Source organism: Nannospalax galili, unplaced genomic scaffold (assembly GCF_000622305.1).
Source record: "Nannospalax galili isolate Female #2095 unplaced genomic scaffold, S.galili_v1.0 scaffold147, whole genome shotgun sequence".
NCBI lineage: Eukaryota > Metazoa > Chordata > Mammalia > Rodentia > Spalacidae > Nannospalax > Nannospalax galili.
The window spans coordinates 1,712,115-1,727,483 of record NW_008355800.1 but is presented as its reverse complement, the minus strand read 5'-3'; the positions used below and the strand labels follow the sequence as shown (position 1 = coordinate 1,727,483).

Below are 15,369 nucleotides of genomic sequence, written 5' to 3'. Positions count from 1 at the left end.
TCTATGTCTATCCAAAAGAACAATCCTGGCTTAGGAGATAGACAAAATAAGTATGTCCAGTCATATTAGTCTACAGAAATATATCAAGATACGAGGTCATTGTCAGTAGTCATGAAAAGAATGTCTCCTAAGATGCATAAGTCAAAAGAAAGTTTATGTGGCAGAATTATGTAAGGAAACTTACGGTAGTGCCTGCCCACAAACCATGCAATTTAGAAACAGCCAAGAAACAAAACCAGAGAGAAGGGATCAATAGGATATGTATTAAGGGTTATTATGCAACTACAAAGATTCAATATGACCCTGGCAATATAGCAAAAAATAGTTATGGAAAAGAAGCTATTTCTTATGCTCAGTAGCTAATTTTCAAACATATGTACCTGTATTTGAAACTTTGAGCATTTCACACATTTTTCTGTATCTGAAAAAAAAATGGATCCAGACTGATATTGTGTATCAATATAGCTGAAAACAGTTAATATAAAGGTAGCCAAAAGCAAAGTTCAGTAAGAATTTATAAAAAGGACATTGTTCTGACTGCTGAGAAAGTACTTGTAATGTACACTTTGCTCATATTGGAAAAAAAACTAATTTACTTTTCAATTTTGCTAGAAAGGATGAAATATATATACTAATATGATTTCACAAAGTTTTTAATTAAGCAAAATGTAGATTAAAATGTGTAGATCAAATTTTAGGTACACTTAGAAGCTTCAGGCCTGAAATATAACTTCATTTTGACAACAAATATATTCCAGTATCTAACAGTTAATTAAATCTGCTTTTCACATAATTTACATTAAAAGCATATATTTCCATTTTTAAATGTTCATGGGCATTAAATACATGAAAATAACATATTTTTAAATAGGAAAATCATAAAACATAAAGAAAATTAAGAAAATACATAAAATTTTCTTATCTGTGCTACTATAAGAATGAAATAAGAACTATGTAAACATATTAGTAGTATAAAAATTCATAACTTCCAGTCCATAAGTCATATATTATGACACATTGAAATATATTTTAAATGTCTTCCTGTTTATAGCTATTTGACTGGGAATTCTATGCTTTATATATATATATTAAATAAAGCAGTATAAGATTTCTAGAGATAGGCTTGAATTTTATGCAATAGACTGTGAACTTACAAGTAAAATAGGCACTAATAATCCCGGAGTAGGTTTGGGTTCTGACCATGATGCAGTCTAGCCTAACAGTATTTCTAATTGCTTTACCCCATCTTAACATGCAAACATAGGAAGTTCAGAAGCATGCTTCTTTTTTTCCTTTCTTTTTGCTTTTTAACTTACCGCTTTGTAAGTTCTCTTTTGTCCAGCGTGTTTTCGAATTTGTTCTCCATTCGGCCCTGTTTCCACATGCATCGAATAGATAATGTCAAAGAAATCTTCAACCACAGCTACGCGCCTTAAAGACAGCTTCTCATCCACACCTACGCCATCCTGGAAACGACACAAAACGGAAAAAAAAAAAAAAAAGAAAGAAAGAAAGAAAGAAAGAAAAAAACAAAACAAAAAAATTCGTTAGATTAATGACGTTGTTTGAATTTGACAATTTGACTCATGAAGCTAATTAAACCAAAACGTTTTGATAACAAGAAGCAAAGAATCACCACAGAAAACTTCAGAAATGCTAAAGCAAATTTCCCACCATTTTTTTTCAAAACATGGTTTTACATATAACTCAGGCTGGCCTTAATCAGTCCTCCTGACCCGAATCCCAAGTGCTCTGATTCTAGGTGGACACCACCATATCCAGCTATCCCATAATTCTATGTATTATGTACATATTGAAGTATAAAGTTGGACAAAACCATGGTTATTAACTAAATCATATTTACCCATCAATTCTATCTTTTAGGCACCTCAGATGATTCACAGCCATTAGCATAACTTTAAAAATAAAGTAACATAAATTTTACCACCTAGTAATTTTTATTGCAGTAATTCCACTCTAGATACTCAATTCATTCAAACAATATTTAAGTTGCCAGGTCCAGCAAGTTGTATTTGGAAAAATAAAATAACAGAGTCTCTACCTCTCAATTCATAACTTAAGAAATAAAAGACATCCCTTATCAATTCTATACCAAGGAACAGAGATATTACAAGTTTAAAATGACATCTCTAAAGGTAACTAATGTGAACTGTGGATCTTCCACAATCTGTACAAATTAAGTAGGCATCTCTAACTTGCAAGTTTCACAGCTGCAAAAGAGGGACAGTAGAGCCCATTTCACAGACTGTTGTAAGCAGTAAGGGAAAGTGTGTATGTAAGGGATGTAACCCAATCTGCCAAATTACAAACCCTTAGTGAATGGTGGGTGGCCCTTGTCATGTTAATGACCTATTAAAATACAAAGTACTATAGGAGTACAGAAAGTAACCATCCTGGCCCTTGTTATAGTAGCTTCTTGGGAGAAACGTAGTTTGACATCTGGGGAGGTTAGAGTAGGGCATAGATCACGACAGGGGAAGTACAGCCAATAGCCAAGAGTTCACATGACTGATAAATTATTAAGAAGGAAGGATTGAGATACTGAAATTTTTTAATATCACATGAAAGTGCTTAATGTTTTGTGACTGCATGAAAGGGATTCCATGCAAACACACACCTCTGCACATACACTCACACACACACACACGCACAAAAACACACACACACACTCCTACACACTCAGACACTCACATGAATGCAATCATGTGCATAGTGTTCTCATTTAGAGTGTGATGTATCGTGACAACCACTATTGCTAGAAAACACCATGAGGATTAAGTGGAAGTTTTAAGTATTGAATGAGTCAAAGGCAAGAGCCTCCCTGAACAGTAACCCTAATATGCTGCATTTACTGCTAACCCACAAGCAAGTCAGCTTCTACTTTGGGGTTAACCTGTGGCTTTTACTCATGTACTTGTGGTCTGCAGCAAGCTTTGTATGTAGTAGCATACTCATATGCTACTGCACGGATGAGATGGCCAGTGCCCCAAAACAGCAGACCCTTGACTGCTGCTCAATTTGAAATATTCCCTCACACATTCCCGGTGATGCATTCTGGTTTAGTCTTCAGACCTTTATTTGTATCACTTCTTTAAAGTCTTAAGGCATCTCTTCTATAACAGAGCCCCAAGAATAACAGCTCCTGCCTTGTGACAGGGGGCCAGTGTGCAGTAAGGAAATAGAGAAATTACGTGGAAGTCAAAAGTGATCAGCCTGGAAACACAGCTTAAAGGGCAGTGGCCTCCTTCAAGTCCACATCCTCTATCTTTAGACACCATTCATTTCCCTAGGTGGAAATCCAAATTCTAACTCAATTCATCCATAAAACTATCCACAGAACTTTGCTTTCTCCCCATCATAAAATCCATAAAATCTATACAGTGTCTACTGTCTACTCCTGTTTGTTTCTTGAATAACCCAGTGTGTAGTAACTTTGGATAGATATTGCAAAGGTACATAAAGTAATATATTGTTTGTTCCCAGATTCATTTGCATCTTACTTGCCTAGTTAAACATTAAAATCATATCCTGTTTACTCATTTTCTCAAGTACACAACAAAACCTAAACATGGCCAAGCCCTATGCTAGTTGTGAAACCTACCATGATGCAAAGTGTAGATAACTGAGGGCTTTGCTGCACTCACTGTCTAGTGCAGAAAATACATATTGAAGAAATGATTTCTAGGGTCATATATTAATTTCTGTTTGTCTCCATTCCTATAACATAATTTGCTTAAAAATGAAATTTTCTTTTTCATAGTCCTGGAGGTCACAAGTTCAAAGTCAAATTGTTAGCACAACTATATTTTATCTGGAAGCTCTGATAGAAAACCATTCTCTGCCTCCTCCAGTTTCTGGCTCTCTTCTGTGTACCTTCCTTCCATTTATCTCTACCTTAATAAGGAACTTCATGACGGTAGTTAAGACTCATCACATGGGAAATGAGAGATAGCTCATGGTGTACAGTGCTTGCTGTGCAACCTTTCGGACCTGAGTTTGAATCCTCAGAACCCATAAAGCATGGTGGTGTGTTTCTGTAATCGTAGTACCCTTATAGGAAGATGAAAACTGGAGAAACCCCAGCTTAGAAGCCAGCTATCCTGGTATTCACAGAACTTAACAAAAAGATATTCTGCCTCAAACAAAGTAGAACGGAAGGACTGACACCCAAGGCCGTCCTCTGACCTCCATACATGTGCTGTGTGGCATGCAGGTGTATGTGTACTCACACAGAAGCATATGAATATATGCACTTATCATACACACACATACACACACACACACACACACACACACATGCACACACACTCACAAGATCCACCAGATAATCCAAGATCGATTCATCTCAAAATCCTTAACTGCATCATTAGTGACCCTTTTTCCAACAATGGTGCAGGTGAAGCTCAGTGGTAGCACACGTGGTTATCACACTGAAGTCCCTGGGTTCAGGGCCCAACACAACAAAACAACTACGAATAACAAACAACCACAAAACAAATGTAACATTGACAAGGTTAAGGAATAAGTATGGATGTCATTGGCTGGCCATTCTTCATCCATCAGGTTCCATTAGCAATAGGCTGCCCAGCTTGTTTGATGGTGTCATTTACTGCAGAGGCCCCACAATCATTTACATCAGCATTCTTCTACGAAACTGGAAATTCAGTGCTTTCCAAAATTATATCAAAATTATCTATACTGAGAGAGGGACTGGTCTGTTACCTTTCTATCAGGCAGATCCACATGGCTAAACTGTGATTCAAGCTCATCTAATACCCACATTCTATGATTAAAACACAAAACTATCTTCAGAGATGATTCCTATAGTGAGCCATGCACGCATGGTTGGTTCAAGTCAGTGAAATTAGGCAAGATAATGATAGAGAGACAGAAAGAGAGAAAGAGAGAGAGAGAGAGAGAACCCAGGCATTCATATTGGAAAGAAAGACAAACCTATCATTGTAATTATTTGCACATCACTTATGAGAAGGCCTGATCTCATACACTGAAAATTCTAAGGAATCTCTTTCTAAAAATTGTTAGGATTTATAAAGGAGTTCAAATTCAGTATTTAAAAAGCAATTGTACTTCTGTTCATTAGTAACAATCAGAAGCTGAATTAGGAAAAATAATGTCACAAATTCAGACACCTAAACAATAGAAGATTTAGGAATAAATTGAGATATATTAATAAAAAAAGCTTAAGACTTTTACCCTGAAAAATCGCAAAATGTTTTCTAAAAAAAAAATAAAGTGACATAAGTAAATGACAAGGTATTCTATTCATGAGTCAGAAGAAAATGCAGTTAAGACAACAACGCTTTGTAAATTTAGTAACATGGGGCTGGAGAGATGATGGCTCAGCAGTTAAGAGAACTGGATGCTCTTCCAGAGGACCCAGATTGGATTCCCAGCACCCACATGGCTGGCTAACAAGCATCCTTGACTCCAGTTCCATGGGATTCCTTGCCCTCTTCTGGCCTCCATGGGTATTGCACAACAAGAGTGCCTTTACATACATGCAAGCAAAGCATTCACACACACAAAATAAAAATAAAAAGATAAGGTTGATTTACAGAATCAATGAAGTCTCATTCTTATATTCTAATTGGATTTTTTAAATGACAAGTTGATTTTATGATAATATACGTAAATGCAAGGGAATTGGAATAGCTAAAATAATCTTTTAAAAGATAATGCTTAGAGCTTACATCCTTCTTAATTTCAAGGCTTACTATAAATCCAATACCACAATTAACACAACTAATAGCATGAAAATTGTACGTATGAATGAGTAACATAGAATATAAATTTCAGAAATAAAGCCTTACAGTTAGAAAATTAATTCTTAAGAGGACTCATGAAACATCACGAAGGAGCATTCTTTCCCACAAATGGGACCAAGACAACTAAGCAGCCACATGCAACACAACAGAGCGGGTCTTTGTCTGCTAGATTTGGAATATAAGAACTAAACACAAGAGCTAGATCATGAAAGTCTTGCAGGACACTATCAGAGGAAAATGTTGGTGAAAACACCAAAAGCAAAGCAAAAATCATAACATTAAAAGTAAAAACGTTTTGCTGCAAATGATGCAGCACAATAAAGCAGAATGGCAGCCCTCAAACACTGGATAAACTGCATGAAGATCTTAGGCACACAGAGATGGTTCAGCTGTTAAGCGTGATTTCTGCTCTTCCTGTGGACTAGAGTTTGGTTCCCAGCACCTACCTCAGGTGACTCCCAACTGCCTGTAACACCAGCTCCAAGAGATCCACTGCCCTCTTCTGACTTCCCCTGGAGCAAACACTCACATGCACTAAAATGCATCTTTTTCTTTCTTTCTTTTGAGATTCAGTCTCTCTGGAGTCTCAGCTAGCCTGGAACTCAGTATGTGGACCAGGCTGGACTCAATCTCATAGAGATTCACCTGCTCTACCTCTCAAGTGCTGCAATTAAAGGCCTGTACCACCATGGCAGGTTCATCTTTTTTGAAAAGCATTTGGAGATCATTTGTCCAATAAGGACCTTAATTCACAGCACAAGAAAGCATAATTCAATAATAAAATGCCAAATGAATCAATGTAGACATTGGGAAAGACTGTGAGTATAGATTTCTCTAAAGATGCTCCAATAGAAAACAGACTCAAACTAAGACAACCACCATTATTCATGGGGAAATATAATCAAGGAATCACTGAGTCACCACTTCACACTCACTGAGATTACTAAAATCAAAATATACTGTGAGAATTTAGAGAAACAACCCTTGTGCACTCTTGATTTCAATGCTAAATCATGCAGTTGCTTTGAAAACAATACTAATATTAATAATAGCATCCTTTAATCGTCAGGTATAAAAATTCAAATGCCCCACTGGACATGGAGGCAAATGCCTGTAATACAAGCATTACTCAGGAGACAGAAGCTGGCAGATCTCTGTGAGTTCAAGGCCAGTCTAGTCTACATAGTGAGTTTCAGACCAACAGGGGCTATAGGGAGACCCTGTCTCAAAAAGACAACAACAATTTAAATGCCCAGAAATGATGTCTGCATACATAGGATATCACGCAACCATTCAAGTGTATGTTACTTGAACACAGAGGCACAGAGTATTGTCCATGATATTTTATGAATGAATCTTGAAGACACTGACTGAGAAAAGTGAGACACAGAAGACCACACAACGTGTTTATCAGTTCATGTGCAGAATCAGACACAGGGAAATGTAATGATAGAAAGCAGGTCATTGCTTATTTAAGATTAGGAAACGGGAAAAGAAGAACTGACTGCCAGCAGCTACAGTCCTTGAAGAACAAAATTACTCTAAAATCAGATGATGGTGATGGTTTTGCAACCCTCCAAACTTAGTAAAAGAACTTTAAATGCTGAATTATATAGTGGGTGAATTAGACTTCAATAAAAGTGAAAAAATGAGCTACCCAGTAATCTGAGATTTTGAGTTAAAGATGTGTGAGGATGGGGAGGAAGAGGAGGACCTGGAGTCTTATGTAGATCAGAAGTGAAGCATTTGCCTATAATGCATAAGGGCCTGGGTTCCAACCACTGCGTTATGGGGACAAGGGAGGGCTCAGGAGCTATTGATGCAAACAGTCCGCACACATGGATGCACACAGAGTTGTCAAAAGGGCTCACATACTCTAGTGAAGCAGGAATGCTGTAGGCTGCCAAGCACAACTACCTCATGAGAGAAGCAGAAAACATGCACATTATTATCAGTTCTACTGACATGAAAGATGCGTGGCTTATAATTTATAAATAAGAATAAAACGCTTTATTCTTCATATTAAATTCAATATAGATGACTAATTCTCAGAGAATTAGCTTTTATAGTTTCTTAGTTTAACTAACTTATGGTTTTATTGAACTATTATATGAAAAATCAAATTTCTTCCCAACCTACAAACCATTGTCACAATATTTTATATGTTAATATGATATTTGACCCAATGTTAAACTTTCATAATAAACTAAAATTTGTTCAGTAAACTGAAACTTAATTCAAATACCATGTGAGGACAAAGAGGAAAGCAATGACTCGAGCTCTGACTTACAGTTTTCTGGTTTCTGTGGTATGAATATTTCCACCATTACCGTTCTTTTAATATTTCTGTTGAGTTTTTGTGCATTTCATATAATAGTTCTTAATCGAATTCAGACCACTTCTCCCATCCATGCCCTCCCATGGGAGATCAGTGTTGAGGGGGGCAGTGGGGGCGCTTGGACTGGGGAGGGAGGAAGGACATGCATAATCACTGAACCAATAGCTGGGAAGAAATGAATAAAACTGTAGCATTATGTGGTATTTTCAGCACATTGATCTTCTAGATGAGAATAACACCTCCAAGAGAAGAGATACTATCATAACGAAAGAATTAGGCATCGGCATATTGTATTTGTTTTTATATAAATTACTTAATAATTTAATTTATTTTAAATTTTCGTAATGGCTCCATTTTTCCAACTATTTTTAGATTTTCTAAAACAGTAACAATTATATCTAGATTTATCAAAAGTCAACCAAGAATACCAATATTTTGTATCAATTAAGGTAAGTGAGTCAGGGGCTAGAGAGATGACTCAAGAGATAATCATGCATACTACTCTTGCAGGGGACCCAAGTTTGGTTCATAACACCTGTACTGAGTGGTTCACCACCACGTGGAATTCCAGTTCCAAGGGACTCCAATGCCTCTAACCTCTGCAGACACTTACACAACATTAAAAAAAATAAGATACATCTTTACAAAATATAAAATGTGCTGGAGATCTGGCTCAGTGGTTAAGAGCACTGGCTGCTCTTGCAAAGGACTTGGGTTAGATTCCCAACACCCACATTGCAGCTAACAACCATGTATAACTCCAGTTCCAGGGGATACAATGACCTTTTCTGACCCCCGTGGGCACTGCTCTACAGGGTGCATTTACATACATGCAGGCATTATACTCATACACATAAAAAAATAAAAAAATAAATGAAAAGATGAACTAATAGCATATTTACTGAATTCAGTGAATATTCAATAGAACAAATTTTTCAAAATAAAGATGTGCAAATGTCAGAGAGGAGGAACTTAATTCATCTAGCACTACATTTCAGGGTCCTAAGAAAACCACTGCTATGACTGAAAAAAATTAATCTAATAAAATATGATAGCATCAGGATTTGCCAAGCATATCCTCCCATGCTGTGCTTAACAGCATGACTGGTTGTTTTTTAACAGCCTGTTGTGTTAATACATTGCAGTAATGGTGAAAGTCAGAAGAGCCAACCTAAAAACTGAGTCACCCTCATTTTAATTAAATTTTGCAAGCTTGCTAATTGCCAATTGGTGAGATGATCCATGCAGACATAAAAAATGGAAGGTAAGGTTGTAAAAATGATAAATAAGAGGTGACATCCTTACAGATAGCAAGAGCACAATAACATCAAACATCATTTAAGCTGAAGTGCCGACACATCAGTCTGTCCCTCTCTTCTCAGCTTCACAGGGTCTATTCGGAAGACACAGCGTTTTAAATTCGTCTTCTGTAATTCCTGATTTCCAACTCTATGATGAGGTAGATAAGAAGAATTAATGCAGAAATAACTGTGGTGGGTGATTGGTTTCATATAGTCAGTCCTTCTGCTCTAGGGATGGTTACGGTCCAACATTGTAAGACAAGGTTACATCATCTCAGAATAGCACTGTTCAAACCAAGGCATCTCACAATATTTTTTCTCAATCACAAACAACATTTGTATGTCAAATTTTCATGTTTCAAACTGAACAACTACTGAACTGTTGACATTATTTCTATCTATTGTTTGGGAGTTTCAGACACATATACAGTGTATTTTGATCACATTCTCTCCACTCTCACCCTCTCACATATGCACTATGACTTGTACACACTCAAACAAATAAATCACAAACATACAAGAGAGAGAGAGAGAGAGAGAGAGAGAGAGAGAGAGAGATCATTGCATCACTGCATCTAACTAATTAAGGCCGATATAGATTATTTACTGTTCAGGAAGAAGTCAGTGGAAATGCACCTGCCCCTCCACAGTAAAAATCATTATAATCATAAAATATTTGGTATGAATAGCAGCAATTTTATTGAAATACGTAAAACCAGCATCAGAAGTGCTGCCAACTTAGAAATAACAATACTGCGAAGACATGATGAACAAAACAGATGAGAGACATGAGCACAAAGTTCCCAGCACTCAATTTTCAAGCATTCCAGACTCAAGAGTTTACAAAGACCATCAGTAAATAATCTGTCTCACCATCACCTGAGACATTTTATTTTTACTGAAAGCTACCTATTCATGCAAGCAGAAGCTAATTTTTCATTTGACCATCTTATGCTCCAAACTGTCTTTTATTTTTGCTGATTTTATGTTTATGAGTGTTTTGATTGCATGTATGTATGTCCACCACGTGTGTGCCTGGTGCCCATGGAGTACAGAAGAGGTCATTGTACCCTTTGGAACTAGAGTGGCTGATGATCCTGAGCCTTTGGATGGGTGCTAGGAACAGAACCTAGGTTTTCTGCAAGAGTAGCAAGTACTCTTAACCACTGAGAAATCTCTCCAGCCCACTAACTGTCTCTTTTAACCTTAGAGAAAGATCATGCCATTTGACCTGAAAGGCTTCAGTTCACAAATTATCCATATAAATAAAGCATCTGATTGATTAAATAACTTATAAGAAAATTTACAGGCTCAACATTTAAGTTTTATGTATTGATCAATAAACATACTAATTTTATGTGAATAGTATGCTTATAAATCAGATTAAGATTTTAATATATTTTTCTAAGATCTCTTGATGTATTTAAGTTACTGGCAATAATTTTTAAAGGAAAAAAAACAGAAATGGAAGAATTTTAAGCAGATAATATTTTGGGGAAAAGAAAAACAAGGCAAAGTAAAAGCTACATAAAGAGAAAATGAGAATTTTGAATCTACAAAAAAAAAAAAATCTGCCAAGCAAAACCATACAAAGCTCGTTTACTTTGCCCAGTTATTCGTTTGCAAGAAAATAAATTGTATTCATTCCAAAATTGACAATTTACTCATGAAAACAGTATTGGATTCCAAGTTTATGTTTCTTCAATGAGAAGATAATTACAATTATTTATATGAGATTTTCATCCGCTTTTCAGCACAAACAAAAGTGAATGTTACAGGAGGTCCAGGTTTGCCAGTACAAAGAGGACAGACACAGCTCCGCCATGTGCTCAGGATCAGGCACAATGAGCTCTGTTCGCCACACACTGTCTTACATGAGGACACTTCAACACTGCCCTGACACATGCGGCTGCTGCCTTTCCTGGAAGCACAAATCACTTGCACTTTAGGGGACTGATCCAGCCAGCTGTTTATTGGGATCGCATGTTTCTGTGCCTTTTCCATGCTTTTCCGTAACAGTGCAAGAACCTAATAAGCGGTTTATAACAATATTCAAGACAGCACAAAAACTAGAATTCCCTCCTTGAAAACTGAACACGTTGCTGTAAGTGTAGGGTTCCTTGAAGATTTGTTAAACATTTATTTCTTGATGGGTTCACATATACCATGGTACATGTGAAAAAGTCAGTTTTCTCCTTCCACCATGTGGGTTCCAAGAATGGAACCCAGGTTATCAGGTATGCTTATAAATCGGATTAAGGTTTTAATATACTGCATTTTTTCTAAGATCTCGTGATGTATTTAAGTTACTGGCAATATTTTTATATTGTCAGGCTTGGTAGTACACGCCTTTATCCACTGAGCCATATTATGTCCCCCACCCCCATGAAGAATTACTCATTTGAGCACTCTGGATAATTCAGTATTTGGCTGTGAGTGGAAATTATAACTTCATTATCTCTCATTTTCGTCTTTAGAGGGGTATGGTCATTGCATAAAGAGCGGAAAGTTCCTGTTTATACATTTGAGACTAGGAGCCAGAGAAAGCAAGTGAAATATTCGTGACTAATATTCACAACAATGTTAATGACTTTTAAATAGCTTAAAGGGTGTGTGGTTCTCATGGCCAGTAATCTTTCACATAAATATATTTGGGAGGAAATGATTTTTAAAAATGATGAAATATATCTTTTAAATATTTTAGAGTCAAGAAGTTAATCTTGTGAGTCATAAACCCTGATTTTAAAAACTTATTTTTAACACCTAGAGCAGCAAAAATCAGTGGGTATAAGCATAAATATTGAGAAGGTGGTTTCAGGTTTCCTAGTCTCCTGCTATCTTAGTGCTCAGACTTCCCCAGCTCACAGGGATTCAATCCCATCCCAGATCATCAGGTATCTTGTCTTGGCAGAATTAATATTATCTCTCAACTCACCATAGATGTTTCTTTATGCAACAGACAGCGATTGACACAGAAACTCATAACTGGCCAATGTGCAGAGAACAAGAGGCCGCAGAGCGCTCATCCCTGAATGGGACACTGCATCAAACTTCTGCCCCCAGAGGCTCAGGGATCATTGAGGAAGACAGGAGGAAAGACTGTAAGAGCCAGAGCTGGTGGATGGATGATCACAAAGACAGAGTTTTCCAGACAGCGGCCAGCTACTCATATGAACTCACAGGAACAGTGACAGCATGCACAAGTCCCATGCAACCTCAAATCAGAAAAAAGAGCCCAGCACAGACATGAGGGAATCGGTAAGAAACTCCAAACCACCTAAGGAAATTGTAACAACAGATGGCTGCTGGGAGGGACAGAGACAGGCTCTTTCAAGCGTGGGATTTTGGGTAGGTTAACCAGGCTCCAGTAGATGGACCCACACTGACAGACATTTGGAGACACAAATCAGACTCTATAGACCATACAAGACATGGTGCATTAAACTGGGTGGGAGCAGAAAGCGGATGTAGTGATAGGGGAGGTAACCTAGATACCATATATTGTATGAAAATCACAAAAACTTAGTAAAAGGGAAAAATAATCTAGAAAAAAATGAAGGTATCTTGAAAATATGAACATTTAGCAAAACAGCACAGTGGGTTTCCCCATAGGGCCTATGCTCTCCCTAGTCATGGGCTTTGATGAGGTTTACAGTAACAGACATGGAATCCCTCCTGTGGAACAGACCTTAAATCCAACCAGAAAGCAGTTGGTTGCCCCCCATAACTGTCATGCCACTATTGCACCAGTGGGCACAACTTGCCTGGCAGGTTGCTTTGTATATTGCAGCATGCATAGTCCAGTGGTGAGTAAGATCAGTGATGTTGTCTCCCTGTATTTTGCTTTCTGTGAAAGCCAGTCAGCAGGGAGAAAGTATCCTGCTTAACTTGGGCTCGATTTTTCCATGTCCTGCAACCCAAGTGGGAAGCATCTTCAGGAACAGGCCTTTAACACACAGACCCATAACTGATCAAAGTGCTTAGAATCAGTGACTGTGAATGCTTAGTTATAGAGCGGTCTATCTATATCAACCTCCCACTATCCAAGGCTTGGGGAGCATCATGGAAGAATGGGTGGGAAGAATCTAAGATCTGGGGGATGGGAGGTCTGGTGCTTTTATTAGTGTCCCCCATAGACTCCAAGTATTAGGGCACTGGGTCCCCAGTTCACGGTGCTATTTGGGGTGGATCATGGAACCTTTATGAGGTGTGATTACTCTGGAGGAAGTACGTTGCTGAGGCTGGATTTGAGAGTTCGTAAGTCTTGCCAGATTTCCAGTTTCTCTGCTTCCTGTGCCTGTGTGAAAATGTGAGTGCTCAGTTTTCCCATCTTCCCACCTGCTGTCGTCATGCCTTCCCCCACCACTATGGAAGCTCCCTCTGGAACCTTAAGACAAATTCTTCTCTTCTTTCTCTAAGCTGCCTTGATCATGTTTCATCAGAGTAACAGAGGTGCAACGAACACAGGAGGAGAGCTGGGAAATGCTGTTTTCTGGGTGTGACAAATTCCCAGCAGCTGTGGGTGCCTGCACATGACCTACACAAGATCAAGACAGTCAAAATCCCAGCATGGATGGGGGAAGGGGATACAAGGCCCACTCCTAGTTAAAGAGCTCTTAGTAGTTGAAGGCTGCTGAGGGAGAGAAAGTCACTTTTCTTTATGAGTGTGGCCACTGGTATATTGCTCATGTCCCAGGGGATGAATACACACCCTTGTGCATATGGTGAGTACTAACTGAACTCAGTGGGACAATAAGAAGAAGAACAATAATAATAATAATAATAATAATAAATAATCAGGAATAGCGTGAAATCCAGAGAAAGATGAGTTGACTGCTCCTAGGGGAAGTTGGAGGGAAGTGGTAGGGGAATGAATAGTGTCAAAACACTGTATACATGTATGACTTTTTTAGAAAATGAAATAAAATTTAATACCTACAATTGTCTATGGTATATAGGGTATCATTGATATATGTTCGATTAATGTACATTTTCTTTATAACCAAGCTAATTATTACAATTTCATTGCCAGAACTTGGTTCACGTTGTAGGTACTGGGACATTTTTATGCCTCTCTGAGGTGGACTGTGGTTCTTCATCAGTCACTACCTGAGTTATGTCGGGTAACTTCCCAATACTATTTTCTAAACCTTGGTTTCCTCAAGGTAATTACATATTTATACAGTTGGCTTTACTTGAGGGTTAATTGAACTCTACCTGAAATTCATGAAGCTAGCAACAAATAGTGATTGTTTACTGTATATAATATGTATTCCTCAAATATCTGATACTGTTATATAAAACCATAGTATTGACAAAAAAATGAAGGAAACAGAAAAGGTACCAAAAATTGTCAATATAATAAAAAAGGAGAAGGTACTTAGAAGTCACACACCACACCTCACTGGAGGACTCACAGTAAAGCTGTTGTAATCAAGACAGTGTGACATTGGCAAAAAAAAATATTTATCAAAAATATGAGTAAAGAGCCTATAATGGGCACATAAGTATGGGACACTGATTTAGACAAAGGAGCAAAGTTGATACAGTGAATAAAAGAGAAGTCTCTTCATCAGATGCACAATTGGAGGTGCACATGCAGATAGATAGAAGGATGGATGGATGGAGAGGTAGATGGATGGATAGATAGATGATGATAGACAATTAGATAGATAGATAGATAGATAGATAGATGATAGATAGATGATAGATAGATAGATAATAGATAGATAGATAGATGATAGATAGATAGACAGATAGAAAGATAGATAATATATAGAGATAGATAGATAGACAGACAGATAGAGATAAATAGATAGATAGAAAGATAGATAGATAGACAGACAGACAGATAGATAGATAGATAGATGATGGATGATAGATAGATGGATGATAAAAGAGATAGCTGATAGATTATGATAGT

The 15,369-nt window shown here is 37.4% G+C and overlaps 1 protein-coding gene across 1 annotated transcript in view; it reads right to left on the bottom strand.

Annotated features, from left to right (window-relative positions):
• Positions 1-380: 380 nt before the first annotated feature.
• Positions 381-15,369, bottom strand: part of LOC103750595 (nucleolar protein 4) — an 88,160-nt gene continuing 73,171 nt past the window's right edge. The window contains exons 2-3 of the mRNA XM_008853717.3: positions 1,317-1,466; positions 381-421 (exon numbers count right to left, since the gene is read on the bottom strand). Of these exons, the coding sequence (XP_008851939.1) occupies positions 404-421; positions 1,317-1,466 (168 nt within the window). The 3' untranslated portion in view covers positions 381-403. The remainder of the gene's footprint in view (positions 422-1,316; positions 1,467-15,369) is intronic.